Consider the following 16,996-nt stretch of genomic DNA (forward strand, 5'->3'; position numbering starts at 1 on the left):
AGTTCAAAATGATCGAACTCAGTGTGGCCAAGCTCAAAAACACTTTTCATTTCAAAATTTTCACAGTTATTCAGTAATCCAAATTTTATTAGTTTGCATAAGTGAAAAACATGCAACAGAAAAAAAAAAAAAAGAATCCTTCAAAGATAACTTGATATTCAAAACTTGGATATATAACAATAAAACTAAACAAAAACGATTTCATTCAGTCAATAAGAAATGAAGAGCTGTGTTCTCTAAGTTTTTGATAAAGCATCTTCATAAATGTATCTCCTCCAACTTCCTTCACCTATTCTGAGAACAATACTAGCAGTTCAGGGACCATAAACTAATTAAAAGTACATGCAAATTTCAGGTTTGAACAAGATGAAAAATCTAAGGAAAGATTCAGCAAAAGCCAAATACCAGGTTGGGAGGTTACACAAGTTAAAGCTTCACAACAGAAGATAAAAATCATATGACGACAAGAACTGGAATTTCTTCTTATACTTGCTTCAGGCTGATGTCACAAGAGAAACTATATTCTAGATTCTCAAAGCCAGCAGTAAACACTCCGTGCTTTTAACTTCTATCGCAAATTAACTACCATGACTGTAGGATCAACTACAAAGCTAAATACCAATTACCCAGAACATTTATAAAATCTGTCACTGGGAAGTGGAAAAGTATTATCCAGCTGTATGGACAATCAAGAAAACGCTGAGATTTAATCTGAGAAATGCTGAAAATTTGAGAAAACGCTGAGAAAAAATTCACTCAAATATCTGGACAGCTCATTAAAGCCATTATGGCAAAGATTAAAGAAACTATATTTAATAAAAAAGTCATATTGACAGATATTATAATATCTTTTAAAAATTGTTCTCACTTTCTTAAACTCACTTTAACTGTGTCACCACCTCTGTTTATGGCAATTTCTTTCATTACATAGCAGTCACTCATCATACAGTAAAACATCGGTTACTCTGAATACAGCTCGACAAAACCTAAAGGACATACATACACACACACACACGAGTTCAGGTAACACTTTTTCAAACACCAAGGAGTTGAAGCACTGAAGACAATTATTTGTGTCACTCTGGATATGACGCTGACCCACCGATGTGTCATTACCTGACAATATCACTCTTCCATTGTTCTCCTTCAGGACAAAAGCTGCGTACTCCCTCCCGGTATAGCAGGGCCCGCTGCTCACTCAACGCCCACACAACATTATTTCTGGATGTAACCTGCGACAGTGGATAAGGGCAGTCAACCTTTACTGCTCGGGCACAAGGACGATCCACACTCAGGCCTAGAAATCAAAAAAGGAGGATTGCTTTACAAACTTTGACTTTTTGCAACTCAAAGAAAAAGAGACAAGGCTACCCAACAAAAGAAAATGAGAAGAAGAATATCTCTGACATGCTAACACTTTTCATTTTATCACTAGATTGACTGTTCTTTCTATAAACTATTCATTATTTCCTCTAATATAGCTGAATTTATATTTTAAGAAATAAAACACTCTGTATCCCCTTCAACATCCTGCAGAGCACACAAATCCTGTCCTGTCATTTCTGTTCCTTTTCTCCCTCTAGTGTCAGTATCAGGAATCTCCGTTTATAAAACCTGTATTACAGTTGACAGAAGCATCAAAGAAAGGCAGTAATGGAAGAACTTTTGCCCAAAATGTGCCAGGGAAAGAGGCAACCTGATCTGAATAGTGGAAGCAGAGCTATTACAAAAGAGCATGCCACAATGTGTAGTACTGAAAGGAGACGAGAGGTTCTGGTAGATTTACAGCCAGTTTGCACCCATTTATACATATAATCAAGAGCAACACGTCTTCTTCACAATTACACTGAAGCTTGATTTGCACGGGTGCATGTGAAACATTGCAAGAGACATAGCTTTTGCATAATCTTCTCATGCTGCCAAAGCAAGTATGAACAGACTCATCTGTATGATATTCTAAAGTAACAAGAAGAATGCTCATTACCAAACCTCTGAGCACACGCTTTGTTATAGAAGTTAGACAGGACAGTGGCAGGAATGAAAAGATGCTGGAGGAACAACTATCACCAGTTGCTTCACATTAACAAGACAGACATACTGAGATTTATTTTTGGCATCAAAGACACATTTAGAAACCTAGGAACAGCAGAATGTAAGCTGATGTAATCAAACCAATCTCTCATAGGGAAGAAAAATACTGATTCAAACCTCCACAGAGCCCTGTGTGACTGGCATCAAAAGTTCACTCTATCACCACTGTCTATGCTTGTTGACAATATGCACATGATCTTGGGCAGGCCACTTTATTTCTCTGTAACTACTAAACTTAATTAAAAGAAAATAATTTAGTAGAGATTCTTTGAAACAATGCTGTGTATTTGAACAGTTTTCTTAATCATTAAGAACTTCTATATTGTGCTACATCAGTTAAATCTACAAGAGAAATTAGGAAAGTACCAGAATTAAACAGAAGATAAATAAGAATTTTGATAGCCACTCTGAAATGTTGTCCTGCTTTAGTGTGTCTCACTGTTTCCCCCTTACCTAGTCCTCCTCTTACTTCTCCAGTAATTCCTTCATCATGTTATTTCTAATTTTTCCTTGCCAATTCAGCTCTCTGTGCAAAGCCCGCATGCCAAAGAGTCCTTGATACTCTAAAACCTGGAGCTCCATCCTTCATCCCAGGTCCTTGTATTTTGCCTGAATAATCTCTGCATAACACCTTCCAAATGCATCCTCTTCTAGCCACTGAAGCAAATAAAACTAAGGCCATGACTTCAGAGTTGCCACTGTGCTCTCTCTTTTTCTGATTCTTGCCTCATTCATACTCAGTGAGAAGGCAGCTGTAAAGATTGCTGCTCCACAGCCCGTTTCGTTCCTCTGCTGGCTTTGCTTTCTCTATCACATAAAATACATATCACTTGCGTATACTTCAAAGCATTTTATGATCTTCTGTCTCAGAATACCTTTCTTTCATGATCAAGTAGTAACTCTTACCTCCAATATATCTGTGTTCAAAACAAACAGCTTCCACTTTCCCCTACTCTGCCCCCCCCGCACCTGAATTTCTCCTTAACAGCCACACACTATCTCATCGCCTTTCAAATTCCTTAAAACTTTGTTAAAATCCTTAAAGCAAGAAAAGAAAACCCACTTAAGGCTCAGTTGTTTCAGTATACCATACCATTTTCAAGACAATTATATTATTTCAATATTTTCTGCATTCCTTTTCCATTTATCTACATCCATCCCATATCCTTCCCATGTCATAAAGTCTCTATACCATATGTACTCCATGCGGCACAAAAAATAAGCGGCTATGAACTGGCTTTTCCAGCCTCCTTATTACACAGAATCTCACAACTGTTTCCAACTGTTTCTCAAGATAAAAAGGTTTCCCTGTGTCCTGTCTGTGGAGACAAGTTAAAACAAATTGCGATCATTCCATAGACTTGAACTCTAATAATCTTAGCCCACAGAAATCCAAGAGTCTGCAATTAATTCAGATACCTGTTTGCAGATACAGATCTCCATTTGTTCTGATAATCCAGGCAGTGTCATCACTTAAAGCTACAAATACAGCCTGGGGTAAAGCCTCATACCAGTGGCGTTTTCCTTTTATAGTTACTTTTCCACAAGCAAATGCTTTGTTAGTCTTCTGTTCAATCTTCCATAGAAGAGCCCCTGTATGAGGAGTTAAAGGAGAACATAGTATCACTTGGCAATTACTAGACATTAGTAGAAACTAATTAGTAGTAGAAACAGGTGATTTGTCCTATCTACACCCAAACTAATGTGAGGGGAAAGGCAAACTAGTAACATTAAACAAAAATGCAAGATTTAAAAAATGCTTATATTTTTTTTTTTACAAAGTACAACCAGAACAGTGGCTAACTTCTCTAGTAATTGCTGAAATGCATTTACCGTTAGACTATGTGCGATTTTCAAATGTTCAAATGCAAGTCACTCCTCCTCAGTTATACACTGAAAACTAATAAACAAAACAAGTTCCCATGTCAGGGCTAAATAAGGCTACTATTAAGAGACTGAAGTGCATAGCTCACTTCTGTACTAGTGTGGTACATCCTCAGTACATAAAAGAAAAAGGGTTAATTGTCGTACTTTCACCTTTTACATATACTAGTAGTATTAATAAGGTAAATCATAACTTTTGTGGACCTGTCAAGAGTGGCAAACACCTGAACAGGTGTGGTGTCCCACACCGCAGTGGGCAGTGCTATTACCTGCTCATTATGTAGCATGTCACAAGCGGACAAAATGCAGAAATGCAACCGCACAAATCATTCTTGAGAACTTTTCCCCTCACTCTAATTAGCAAGGATAGTTCAGAAAAAGAAAACCAAGAGAAGACTGACATGTACTTTTAGAGATGACGGGAAGAAAAGTAGTGTCAAGGCAAGAGACTAAGTAAAGAAAATGCCTGAGAAACCTGTATTTTCACACAAGTCCTGAAACAACCTGGAAGGCCAAAAGTGATGCACATTTAAAACCTGTTTAATTTTAATCCAACATAATCATCATTTCCAACCATCCAGAACAAACTCATATGCAAATGCACCAAAAATTAAGGTTTTTTTCTTTAGTATTAAAAAAAATAAAATCAAATCAACAAACCAACCTGTACACAAAACCAATTCTACATTTGCAACAAAAGGAAGTTTACATTTGGGAATCATAAGCAGTTCTGTTACAAAAACCAAGGTTTTGTATAGACAAGGACCTCTTCATTTATCTCTGCCTACCACTGAACTGCTGCTTCTGAAATTCACTTTAATCAGGCAGCCGCATGTTGAAAACTTCCCAAAATGCAACGTGAACCTGTTAGAAAGACAGCCACTTAAACTAGAACATGGTATGCAGAGGTAGTGAAGATGCAGTCATATCACTCAATATGACCTTTTTTCCCCTCAAAAAAAACCCCAAACACACTAGTTTTACATGAAGCAAGTCCCAAACAACCAAGTTTCTAGAAGTACTGTATTTAAAAATAAACAAACTGTCTACGTGGAAATTACATACACACTGAACTGTATCTGTAATCTCAGAAAAATTACATGTTTCACCTAATTACATAATAGCCATTAATAAAAAAAAGTAAGAAAGCAGAAGAAAATGCACAAGTCTATGCAAGTTTTATATTTAGGTGGTCCCAGGGGAGCAGAAGGCAACCAACCTGAGGGGGAAACTGCCACCTGCTGGACACCATCTTCAAACTTCTGCCACCGCAGCCCCGCCGCGGGCAGCGCGCTGCAGTACAGGCTGCCTCTGTAGTCCAGGCACCAAATGTACTTTTCTGAGACAACCAGGCTCAGGATGCCATAACCAGGGCCAGAGTATCCCATCCAGCTCTCTGCAAACTAAAAAACTGTATGGTCAGAACAGTGTCAGGTTGTCTTCAAACTGCACAAGAAAATGGCTATATAAGCACAGCAGCTCCCATATTATGATTAAGAACCTTAAGTTTAGCTTTTTTAAGTACCTTAATCAATGAATAAATTTGCCTTGTGTAATATAAAACTACACCTATCTGTGTTGGCTAACATAGTACTGTGAAATAAGACTGCTAGAACAAAAGTTTTAGCAAAAAAACCCCAAAACCCTCCACACTCTCATCTACCTCCGGAAAGTGGAAAATCTTCTCTTATTGACAAAAGAACACATACTTAAAATAAATGGCAGGTCAAAAAGGAATACATAAAAATGTACAGTCTGTCTGTAGTCAGGAAATTCTTTATTGTCTGTGAAGTGATGAGCAAAGGGAACAAGACAGCTGGAGTGCAGAAGACAGCTAAATATCCAACTCTGATACTCTCTGTATAGTACAGAAGCCATGTATTGCAGAAGTTTGGCTTACAGACTGCTATCTTAAATTTTGATAGCTTGCATGAGGTGAACCCAAGCACTGCATACATGACCTATAATGTAAGCATCTGTGGAGCTTTACTAAACATTCCAGAGAATAACCTGAAACTAAAAGTCGTCTACGCTTCGGGCTGAAGTTGTTACTAAATAGGACACCATCAACCTGTAACTCAACGTTTATCAACAAATATTTGGTTGATTTCAATACAAGGCTGTTACAGGTTAAAAAAAAAAACCAAAACCAAAACAGAACCAACCCCAACATAGAAGAACTGTATTTCCTTCTTGAGATTTCTGCTAAAACTCCCAGTGATTTTGGCAGTTTTGCAGATTTTACAATTAATTTTAGTACTTCTTTTCTATAGTCTATTTGAGAATTACTATTTCTGGAAATGTTCACCCACAAAATAACAATGAAGGAAAGAGGGATAACAGAAAAAGCAAACATGTCAACATTCTAAATAGTACTAACTGCTGTCCAGGACACAAAGAAAGACCAATCCTTATTCTGAGTATTTACAGGCAAAACAATTCTTGACCAGAGACCAGCCATGTGAGATAATCACCATTAATTCCCCATGAAGCCAGTTGCAGTTGGGAACAGCATCGTCCAGAATTTGATCTACTGGAGACGCAAACAAGGAGCAGTCTTTGAGCATGACTTGGTTTTACTGCTCACTCTTCAATGGATGCATTTATGACAGCATTTTTGTTGAGCTGGGAATAATACAGCCAGTGCAGCTTCTTCACATTGTAAGCATACATCAACCATTCTGAAGTCTGATACATCACATTTCATAAGAGTTACAACACATATTGCTGTTTGGCTTTACTCTTTACTTGTTCACTAAAATCAAGTAATAAAAAAAATTGCTTTCCTAAAGAGGTAAAGGATAGTAATCACATGAACGTTTCTTTTGAAATGCTGCAATTAAGTATTTTAACTAAACTGAAAATATATACCTGATCAGATTTTAACAGCACCATCTCGTCTAGGCTTATCTTGACCACATCCTGGGAACCAGGCCTAGGACAAATTTCAGGCATACTAGTCTCCGAAGATGAATATGGTAATCCATGTCCATAAATATCCTCTTCATCGCTTGAGGCAGATTTCTCAGTCTTACTTTCATGAGTGTCTGTTACCCATTCAGCAGCACTAGTACTAGATTTAGCTTTGATTGCACTTTCAAAATTCCATCCAGAAATGGAAGTGGTATCTGAACAAACATGGCTGGAAATGTCAAAGTTGAGCACAGAAGGATCTGCCAGAGCGCTGTGTATTAGAGAGAGCTGCTCTTGGTTTTCCCTACCAGTTTCATCACTTTCCTTTGGTGTCAGTGATGGCTGAACATTAAGTACACTGTCACATTCCAAAAACATTTGGTCTGCAAGGGCTTGCTCTTCAAAAGATTTTTCAGTATCCTGCAACTTCATTTCATCTAAATTTTCATCTATTTTACACAGTGTAGGAAAATCCTGCTCCTCCTCTTGGCTCAGCTTTCCAAGACAGCATTCATTGCTTGCAGAAACCACACTACCATTATATTCACCATCAACACTGCTTGTCAAGTCTTCTGTGAGGATTAAAGGAGAGACACATGTCAAAGTATCTGTAACAGCTGAAGTACCCATGCCACTGTCACTGTTTGGAAGTTTCTGTATATCAACAATATCTCCATTTTCTTCATTAATTAGGACAGTTGCAGACTCAGGAGACTGCAGGACGCTGAAAGTTTCTGAACCGTTATCTTCTTGCAAGATTGTATGGGAGTCCACGCTGAACATGCTTTCCTGATCTGGAGATCCAGTACTCACATGATCAATGCTGCCACTCAGTAGGCTGGAAGTCATGGAAAAGGTGTCTGCATTCAATGAATGTGGACTATCACCAGAAAGCTGACGCTCATAAATCGGTGTTCCTTCCAGAGAGCTGTGGTTTTTCCTGGTCCCACTTTCTGTTCTCACAAAAAACAAAACAAAAAAAAAAAAGGGGGGGGGAGATAGTATTAATAAAAACCGTTACATTTTGATGCAAGGTAAGAATTTTAAATATTTTTATCACTGGGGGAAGAACAGAGTTAAATCTAAATTTTGACATACTGATTTTTTTCAACTTCAACACTAAATGATACATATAGAGCAAAAAAAGTCTTAATAGCAAAACATTCTGAAGTTGTAATACCAATACAGTAAACTATTAGCATAATCAAGTACTCACACTATATTAACAAACAAAAAAGCACGGCTAAGAAAGACACTGTCAAATATTCTAAACAGGATGAATAGATATTACACAATTACAACATAAAACTGGAAGCGAAGCCCACTGTATGTGACCATTAACCCATACATTAGAACCTTAAGCATGTTTACAAAAAGCAAATCAAAATTAAAATAATAAAATAAACAGATCTAAAAAGACTTCATCAATTTATCACATACAAAACAGGCTTTCATCTTAAACATAAATGGCCCTCCACAATGACTCAAGTATCTCAAGAGCATGACAATATAATACAAGCAAAGCATGTCAAACACACACACTCGCTTGTGTGGAACATCAAAAGTGGCATGTTCTAATAACGAGCACTGGCAGGGAAAGTTCTGCTAGACTTACCTTGTTTCTTCTTTTTTTTCTTTTTCACTTTAATTGGCTTTACAACGAGCTCTTGATCAAAATCTTCAGAGCTGATTGACCTTCTCTCTGAGGTTCTGAAAGTTGTTCTGCACATACCATAAAGCTAGAGCCACTGTCCACAGAATTTACTGAACTGCTCCTGCTTCTTGATTCACTTACTACAGAGCAGCCCCTTTTTCTTGTTTCATTGCTCAAGTCTCCCGTTTTATCAAAACTTTTCTCCGATAGTGTTGGAGTTTCCACATCATCTTTCACTGAAGAATGAGAGTCATTTTTATCACCCATAACTGAAGAAGAAGTAACCATTTTTTTATTTGCTTCCACTGAAGGGCTAGATGATACAGATGCATTTACTGATACTGGGGTCAGCAATTTAGGACTCGTGTCTGTTAAAGTATTTGGCAATTTTGGATTCACATCTGAAACTGACCAAAATAAAAATAAAAGTATAAATACTACTGTGTCAAGTGAGTAGAGGCATAGTGCTTGGAGAGTACTGAAAGAAGAGAAGCTTTATGCAATGGAACAAAGTGTTCTAAGTTCGTAATATTTCAAATATATATATGCACACACACAATGTAAACTTCATGTAAGCAAATCTGTATGAAATAATTTTAGTAAAATCAATCCCCCAAAGCCTGTATAAAACTTCAATTAGCAAAATTCTGAATTTATGTTTATGTATGAAGAACAGTACAGGTCTTAGCTTGGAAGACCCATTTATATCACACACAGAAGTGCCACCCTGTATCTTCAACTTCTTCATTTAAAAATACAGTATCTTGGAAAAAATCAATTAGAAGAAATTATACTTCAAGAAGGATCCTTTCAAACTATACTTGGAAGTTAAGATTAAAATAATAAACACCCCCTAGAAGTTTGTGAGTAAAAGAACTGCTTAAATGACTAAAGCTATTGCTAATATGCAATGATAAAGAAGTTCTCTAGCATTCAGTGAGATTTCATAGCATATTTACTAGCATTTTGCTAATACAAAGCTAAGATGGAGTATTTTAAATGCAAATACTCCTTCTGTGAGTATAATATGCTGGATAATGGTGTTTACAATCTTTATGATTGAGAAATCAGCCAGCACCATCATTAAGGAAGTATTATGAATCCCTTTTAGAGAGTTCTAGCAACATAGATGCTAAATTCAAATGGCAACAAATAAGAAAATAAACTCAAATTCTTTTTGGAATTTTAGTGAGTATTGGTTGGGGTTTTTGCCAGGTCTGTCTTTTTCATTTCTGGGAAGACTGAGATTGCCTCTGGAATGTGGGTGGCAACAGGTGGCACAGAATCAACATAGTCAGGTATTTCCAAGCCAGACAACTGAGACTGATCAGCAAAGAGATAACCATGATAGGAATCCAGATTGCTTCAGAATCATGGTTTAGATTGAAGTCTCAAATGCACAGATTAGAGATACCTGGCTAGGATAATGCTGATCCACTCACCAAAAAAAGGAAACCATAATTAATTTCTTAATGCCCCCATTCTCACTGCAGCCAAAACAGAAGCTCAGATGAGCAGATAAATCAGATCTCTAAATATAATTTGTAGAAACAGATCAGTAACTCCACAGAACCTGGTAGGGTTGTTTTTTTTTTTGCAGGGGTGGGGTGGTGGTTTGGGTTGGTTGTTTTTGGGTTGTTGGGTTGTTTTTGTTTTCTTCCATGTTCCATGAGGTACATGCTATAGTTTTCTAACTATACAAACCTATTGATGACAGTCCTTCAGGTCTACTTGAAATTCTTATTATGTCTCTATCTCCCTTTAAGAGAAAAATCTCATTGTTGGTACAGGACACAGACACAATATCACCATATCCTTCCAAGCCACCAATCAAAGCCTATAAAGAGTCAACACAGAAAGAAATAATTGGCATCAGATTAACACACTCCAGACAAGATGATGCTCTAACAAAATTCTTCAGTGGAATTTAATCAACATACATAGTTACAGAATAAATATTTTATCTTATCAAAAAGAAAGAAAAAAGAAACAGGAAAGAACCCTTTAATCATGATGTAGCTCATTTTTATACTAATTTTAATTCCATTGATCTATTAATTTTCTCTGTCCAAAGTAGCAGCAACAATATAACAACTTAGATAATATACAGTTTTGTGGCATAAGAGAGACACAGTACAAATGTTTAATACCATTTAGACAAAAAGATATTAGCTTGTATTCACTTTCATACGCACTTTTAAGATGACAAAATAGCTAACAGCTCACCCTATGTCAAATAAAATTTAATACTTGTTTTTTTACAGACACCAAGAGTAGTAGAAGGGAGAGAATAAATACTTCTAGGCACATTTTATAGGCCTAAAACTTCTTTTTGCATTATCTACTAGATTTTACATCTATATATGCTTTGCTTTTTTGAGCAAATCATAATTGATTATGATGTTAACACCTGGACTGAAAGCTTTAGATATATTTAATTTTTATATATATGGAGTTAGTTTGCAAGTTTATCACTGCAATGACAACCTGAAGAGGGAGAGAATAAAGTCTTCTTTGTCAGGTTTAAACATGGATTTAAATCATAGAAGCATAATGGATAACCCAAAGAGAGTCTCGCGGCATGAGCAAAAACAAGTAAGAAACAAAATATGCACCCACAAGATTTATCTACCTGGTTCACAGTGTCTAGTAAGTAGATGCTGTATTCATTCCAGGTCAGCACCCATCCTTCTCGGAAAAAGCATGAAACAAGCCCAAGGTGTTTCTCTGGGGAGCTGTAACCTCCTCTGTCAGGTGGTTCCAAACGAGGATACAGTTCAAAAGTTTTTATTCCTCCAGCAAATACATCTTTCAATATGAATGTGGCCTGAACAGTTCCGTGAACATCAGACTTCCAGAGACGAAGCCCAGGTCTGGCAGCAAATAGTGTCAGGTCACTCTGTTTACACAGGCCAGGTATAAAACATGCTCCAAATTTGCCAGTGCTAAAATGCAAAAGAATTTATTTTAAAAGCTATATACTCAACTTAGAAACAATTCTGAAAACTAGTGGCACAAATTTACAAGTGCAAATTATCAAAAATAAAAGTTCTGTTCTTTGACTAAAGTAGTCAGTCAAATGTCTGAAGTACAAATTTGGTTACAGTAAGACAAGAACAGTGCTTCCAAACAACAACAGTTTTCCCTCAGCTTTAGATGTCAGTACATCTATTAGGTAAGTTAAATGACTCCTCCTAATAAGCTTCACAGCCATAACTCTATTCTTTGTCCATCTCAGAAAGATCCTACTATGCAGTTATCCTTCTCCCGGAATAAAAACCAAGCAAAACACTACAAACTAATGCTAAGAAACTGATAACCTCTGCTTGCAAGAAGCAAGGAACAGACCTCAACTGTTAAAAATCTTCGTATCTCATGCACAAAAACACTATCACTCTATCACCCAAGAAAACCCCTCATACATAAGATGGTCCTTGGTATTCCTCTTACTATTCATATCCCTGAAAGATAAATTTTAAACCTTCTTTCAAGCGTCAATTTCCTCTATTTCCAGATACAGTCAGTCATGCTGGTCTAAGACTGGGTTCCCTCTTCCTTCATATCTGAGAGATTACACAATAGAAGATGCCAGAAGGTCATACGAGAAGTTCCCAGCTTTCAAGTCAACTTGAAGTGCTTGCTATACATTTTCCCTTATAATTCACTTCATTGTATAAGAAAAATTCGGACACTGACTTGTTTTTTGCATCAGATATTACATCACCCATTAGATGGACCCGATTACAATGCTTGCTCACACCAAGTCACAGCAAACCAAGAGGAACTGCAATAGAAGTTTGGCAGTTTAAACAATGAGAAAACATCTTAAATATTTTTTTACCTAAGAGCCCTGAAAACATGGCTGTAGCATATTTGCAACCATGTACTTTCTAAGGAGGTAGAATTGCCATTTCATGTTTGAGCACGCATAGATACTGTAACTAACTTTTTATGAGCTGACTGCTGTGTTGTATTAATTTCATTGCTTAGACCGCTCTTTCTGTAATCCACTCTGAAAAGGTAGAATTAATAGATGTGCCTGCATCAAGATTTTATGAGGGTTACTTTTTTCTGGGCTGGGCTCCAACTTGCTTGACAGATTTCTCTTCTGTGTAAAAAAGTACAGTCCGTTGTAAAGTAGAGACAAGCAGCACTTTCTGGTTGTAATCCAACTGGACAATCGAAGATGGCTCTTCCAATACAAGGCTGGAGTTGCAAATACCCTTTTAGAGATATATGCAATTAATGAAAGTCAACCTTTCTAAAATACAAGGTAATAAGTAACACTTCAAAGAAATTAATAAGCCCAAGAAAGAGAAAACACCCAAACAAAAGCTTTTGAACTACTGTTGCACAAAGTTCATGAATGTGGAGTTCCTTTACGCAGGCAAGAGGGGAGTTAGATTGTGTGTACCACAGTGGCACACTATGAAATTCAATTTCTCTTGGAATATTAGCTAACACTTTTCACTTGAAATCAACAGACACTCTAGGACACATTTTCTTCCTTCTTCTCCACTGCCAGGTCATGCAATGCTGAGACAATCGTTAAATTTGGAAATGTTAAACCTTTCTGTCAAAACAAATGACAGACAGTCATAGGTAAATCAGGATAGCTGTTGTTTAAACTTTTCTCTCATATAGAAATTGAGGTTAGTACTTTTTTTGTTGATGTCTCAGATCTGTGTTAATTAACAGGACATTAGAAAAATTCCATTTACTGGTAGCATACTAGTCACCTAGTAGAACCCAAATACTACTTTCGTTCTACACTCTAGACTGAGATGCTGAACAATTCTGAAAAAACTACTTCATCAATATAATGAATCAGCAAGACCACATCATTCAAAAGTACCCTTTCCAAGCAAAAGAGAAAGTACTGGCTGAAAGCTAAAGGAAGATATGATAGTTATTTCAGGCAGAAACCTGATAAAGTGAGAAGGATCACCACTTTTTTTGATATATATTATTTTTTTAAAAAGGTAAGGCAGTTGCAAAGGATATCCAATGGTTGTCTTACTGGGTGTGTACACACTTGGCCAAGTGTACACATACCAATAAAGCAGTCCAACTAAATACATGATACTAAGCGATTAACTAACTCCTAATATTTAAACACACAAGCATTCTTTCAGAAAATTGTAAATGGGAATTAAGGTCTCTATAATAAATGCTCACTTGGTCTAGGTCTAGGGCAGAGTAGACAATCTTCCCTTTGTCATCTCCAGAGAATAATTTCATTCCATTGGGACTCCAAGCTAAAGCTGTAATGCTACTTTTGTGGATACCAGCAACATCAAATCTCCGAAGCTGTGAAACAATACCAAAGCAGTACAAGAATGAGGGGAAGAGAAAATGGAGACCCAAAGCCTATTCAGTGACTCTGACTGATAAATTGGAGATCAAGTACAAAAGTGCAGGTCATTCTAATTCTCATTCAGCACAAAAAAACACCCTAAACAAACAATCAAAAAACCCACCACGAAATAGCTCAGCCAGTTATTACAAATGAGGAATTTCTCAAAAGCATTTCTGATTAAATACATCTTTTGTAATGGAAAGCATACTTTAAGATTATTGCTTTTACAAGCTTTACATATGAAGCCTAAAACATATTCACAGATATTTCATCAGGCAAAGTTCTCTGGTTTTCACTATTAGAAAGACTCACACTAACACTCTACTAGGATTCGCCATAATACACCTCAGAGAAGTTTAGCCAAATGCAAAGATTTACCTGTTTGTTTCTTCCAGGTAATGAAGACACAAGCTGAAAAACTGCAACCCGACCTGAAGCTGTACCAACAGCAACTAGATCATCGAAACAACTCAACAGCTTTACAAAAGTAATAGATTCACACTTCCCCTGTTGAAACAAACCATACATAAAACTTGCAAAGTTAATGAGAGACAAACAGCAACTCAATTCTGAGCAACTCAGCTTCATTAGAAGAGACGAGTAAAAATTAGTATTTACCTCAAAATTATATTTTTTCATCTGGTTTAAATGTCTGCAGTAGAGATAAAGCATTCCAATGCTGCTCCCCACAGCAATGTAGTCTCCATTGGTATCAAGTGCTGTGAGATATACCACAATAGAGCGAAAGCCTTTTTGGACTTTTGTAGGAATGGCATTGAGAAGATAATACAAGGGACAAAACTCCTTAAATATAACCGGTGAAGCCACAGATGCCATAGCAAGCATTGATTGGCATCAGCAATTTTAAGGCTGAAATTAACACATCTACTTGACCACATAAGGAAATCTGAAAGACAAAAGCAAAAGACATGTCATTAACTTCTTTGGAAAGAGTAAATGGTTAACAGAAAGACACCATTTAGCAAGTAGGAATGCAGAAATCATCAGGTTTTGTTTTGTATAAAGAAAAAGCAAGTTAAAATCTTCTAGTGAATGTAAATTATTCTTAAAAGAACATTTTTTTTAAGACTAAGCTTCCTTCTTAGGTTCAGCCAATATCTAGGGATGTATGGTAACCACTAAGTGTGGGATAACCACTTTTTCTTGCAGCTGTGAGCTCATCAAAGTGAGGAAGAAATACTGCATTTGAACTCATCTGGCTAGTGAAAGAACCATGACACTGAAGAGTTCATGTAGTATGTAGATATTTCTTCATCTATCTCTACTCTCAATCCTCCCAGAGCTGAGAGCATGGGCTATTCACTGTGTTAGTGCCATACAATCAAAGTGTCAAACTAGTATTTATGCTCAACTCCTTAATGTCCCGCACCCCAAGAAAAACATGGTTGAGAAACAATTCAGTTAGAGTTACATCTGGATAATACAAATAGTCAAAACCAACCAAAAAGTAAGAACAGTGTGGGAAGAACGGGGCAATGCAAAAATGAAAGAAATCCCAGTTTGACATACACAGGAAAATATCCATGTAGCAACTGAATTTAGAAAGGTAAGTTAGCAAACAGAAAATGTACCATATGCCCATGATATCCTTTACGATTAAGCAAATAATTTCATGCTGATGAGTGACACTGTAAATATACTTAGGGGACAATTCTGGTATCTTTCTAAGAATAACAGAAATCAAGATTCTGTTTGTCTCCTTCAAGCAAAAGTTGTCATCCAAGCTCATCATACTAATAATGTACTGGGATCTTCAGAAAATGGTGATATGACCATGATGTACATAAAAATATTTTAAAAAAATTAAACCCAGTAATTTTTCTCATCGTGCAGAGACAGCTTTAACAAGAACATTTTGTAGCAGTAGCTATTCTCATGGATGGCTCTGGAACATGGAAAAGGAAAGAGACCTTCCCTTCTTGAATTTTATTTTGCCACGAGCAAGTTCAATTAACAGAATGGTTTGGAATCTGCCAAAAATACTTGCAGATTTCCAGGACAAGAACTCTGGATATCTGTAAAGATGAAAGTTTTCTACGGTTATTTAAGCTTGTAACACTGAAGATTTGCTTGAGCTTCGGCAGAGTTATAACTTCCTTAGGGAAATTAAAAACAGAAATATGCCAATTAAAGTTAGAAACACTTCTAAATGCTCAAAATTATTCTGTAAAATATTCCTACTGCAATTTGTGTGATACGTCCTACTGTGCCTAGTTTTTATTTCTCTAAGGATGGAAAATGGTATTTGTTTGGCAGCTTCACACATTGCTTACGGTGTATATCAACTAAATTAGAAAAAAATACAGCTGCTCTAGTTTAATATCTCCATTAATGTGAAAAGCTCCAGTGTCTCAATTTTCAAACTATTTCAGTTATTATGCAAGAGGATTCAGCACGCTGGCTTTGGGCCCTGCAACACTTGCACAGCAACATACAATTCCACTAAATCCAAAGGGATTACTGGCATGACATTACCTATTCAAGCCCAAGTTAGAAAAGATCACAGGAATGAAGATTGGTTACTGGACCCATATTTTATCTGTGTTACAAAAACTGCCAGTAAAAAGCTAACAACAGTTATTAGCTGTTCTTAATTGTGATAAATTTTACTGATTGCTTTTACTTCTACCACTGATCTTAGAAATTAATTCCACTCTCCTCCAGTGTTTACTACACATCATAACACCCAATTAATAAAATATCACAAGGATGAGCTGATTAATGTGTCCAAACTATTTTTGAATGAAGAGTTCCTTTCAGAGTTGTTTGCGAAGTTGACAGATAACCTCAGTGCATCACCACCCTTTTACAATATTTTCACACACCATCTATTTCCTGCCCTACATTTTAGTTCTCCTGCCCTTTCCTTCAGCATTTACTACCTTCTATCTACAGTTAACTAAATAAAAAGTGAACCGAATGCTAAAGTCTCGTTTGCTGCTCTAAACATGCTGTTTTGTCAGCTTAGTAATTTTACTTGCTGCTGGTCTTTTCTTTCTTTCTTTCAATACAATAAAATCCAGTCTTTGTCCTGAGTCTCACATGTACAAATCTTCTTCTAATCTCAACTTCTA

At 36.6% G+C, this 16,996-nt stretch overlaps 1 protein-coding gene across 1 annotated transcript in view; it reads right to left on the reverse strand.

The window, feature by feature from the left end:
* The window catches only part of TECPR2 (tectonin beta-propeller repeat containing 2), a 38,249-nt gene extending 23,511 nt beyond the window's left edge, over positions 1-14,738 (reverse strand). The window contains 12 exon segments of the mRNA XM_010282400.1: positions 1,117-1,297; positions 3,511-3,684; positions 5,195-5,378; positions 6,847-7,841; positions 8,504-8,578; positions 8,581-8,943; positions 10,247-10,379; positions 11,175-11,487; positions 12,608-12,765; positions 13,721-13,852; positions 14,280-14,408; positions 14,520-14,738. Of these exon segments, the coding sequence (XP_010280702.1) occupies positions 1,117-1,297; positions 3,511-3,684; positions 5,195-5,378; positions 6,847-7,841; positions 8,504-8,578; positions 8,581-8,943; positions 10,247-10,379; positions 11,175-11,487; positions 12,608-12,765; positions 13,721-13,852; positions 14,280-14,408; positions 14,520-14,738 (3,056 nt within the window).
* Positions 14,739-16,996: the final 2,258 nt, after the last annotated feature.

The sequence above is a fragment of the Phaethon lepturus genome, unplaced genomic scaffold (assembly GCF_000687285.1).
Source record: "Phaethon lepturus isolate BGI_N335 unplaced genomic scaffold, ASM68728v1 scaffold18222, whole genome shotgun sequence".
Lineage (NCBI taxonomy): Eukaryota > Metazoa > Chordata > Aves > Phaethontiformes > Phaethontidae > Phaethon > Phaethon lepturus.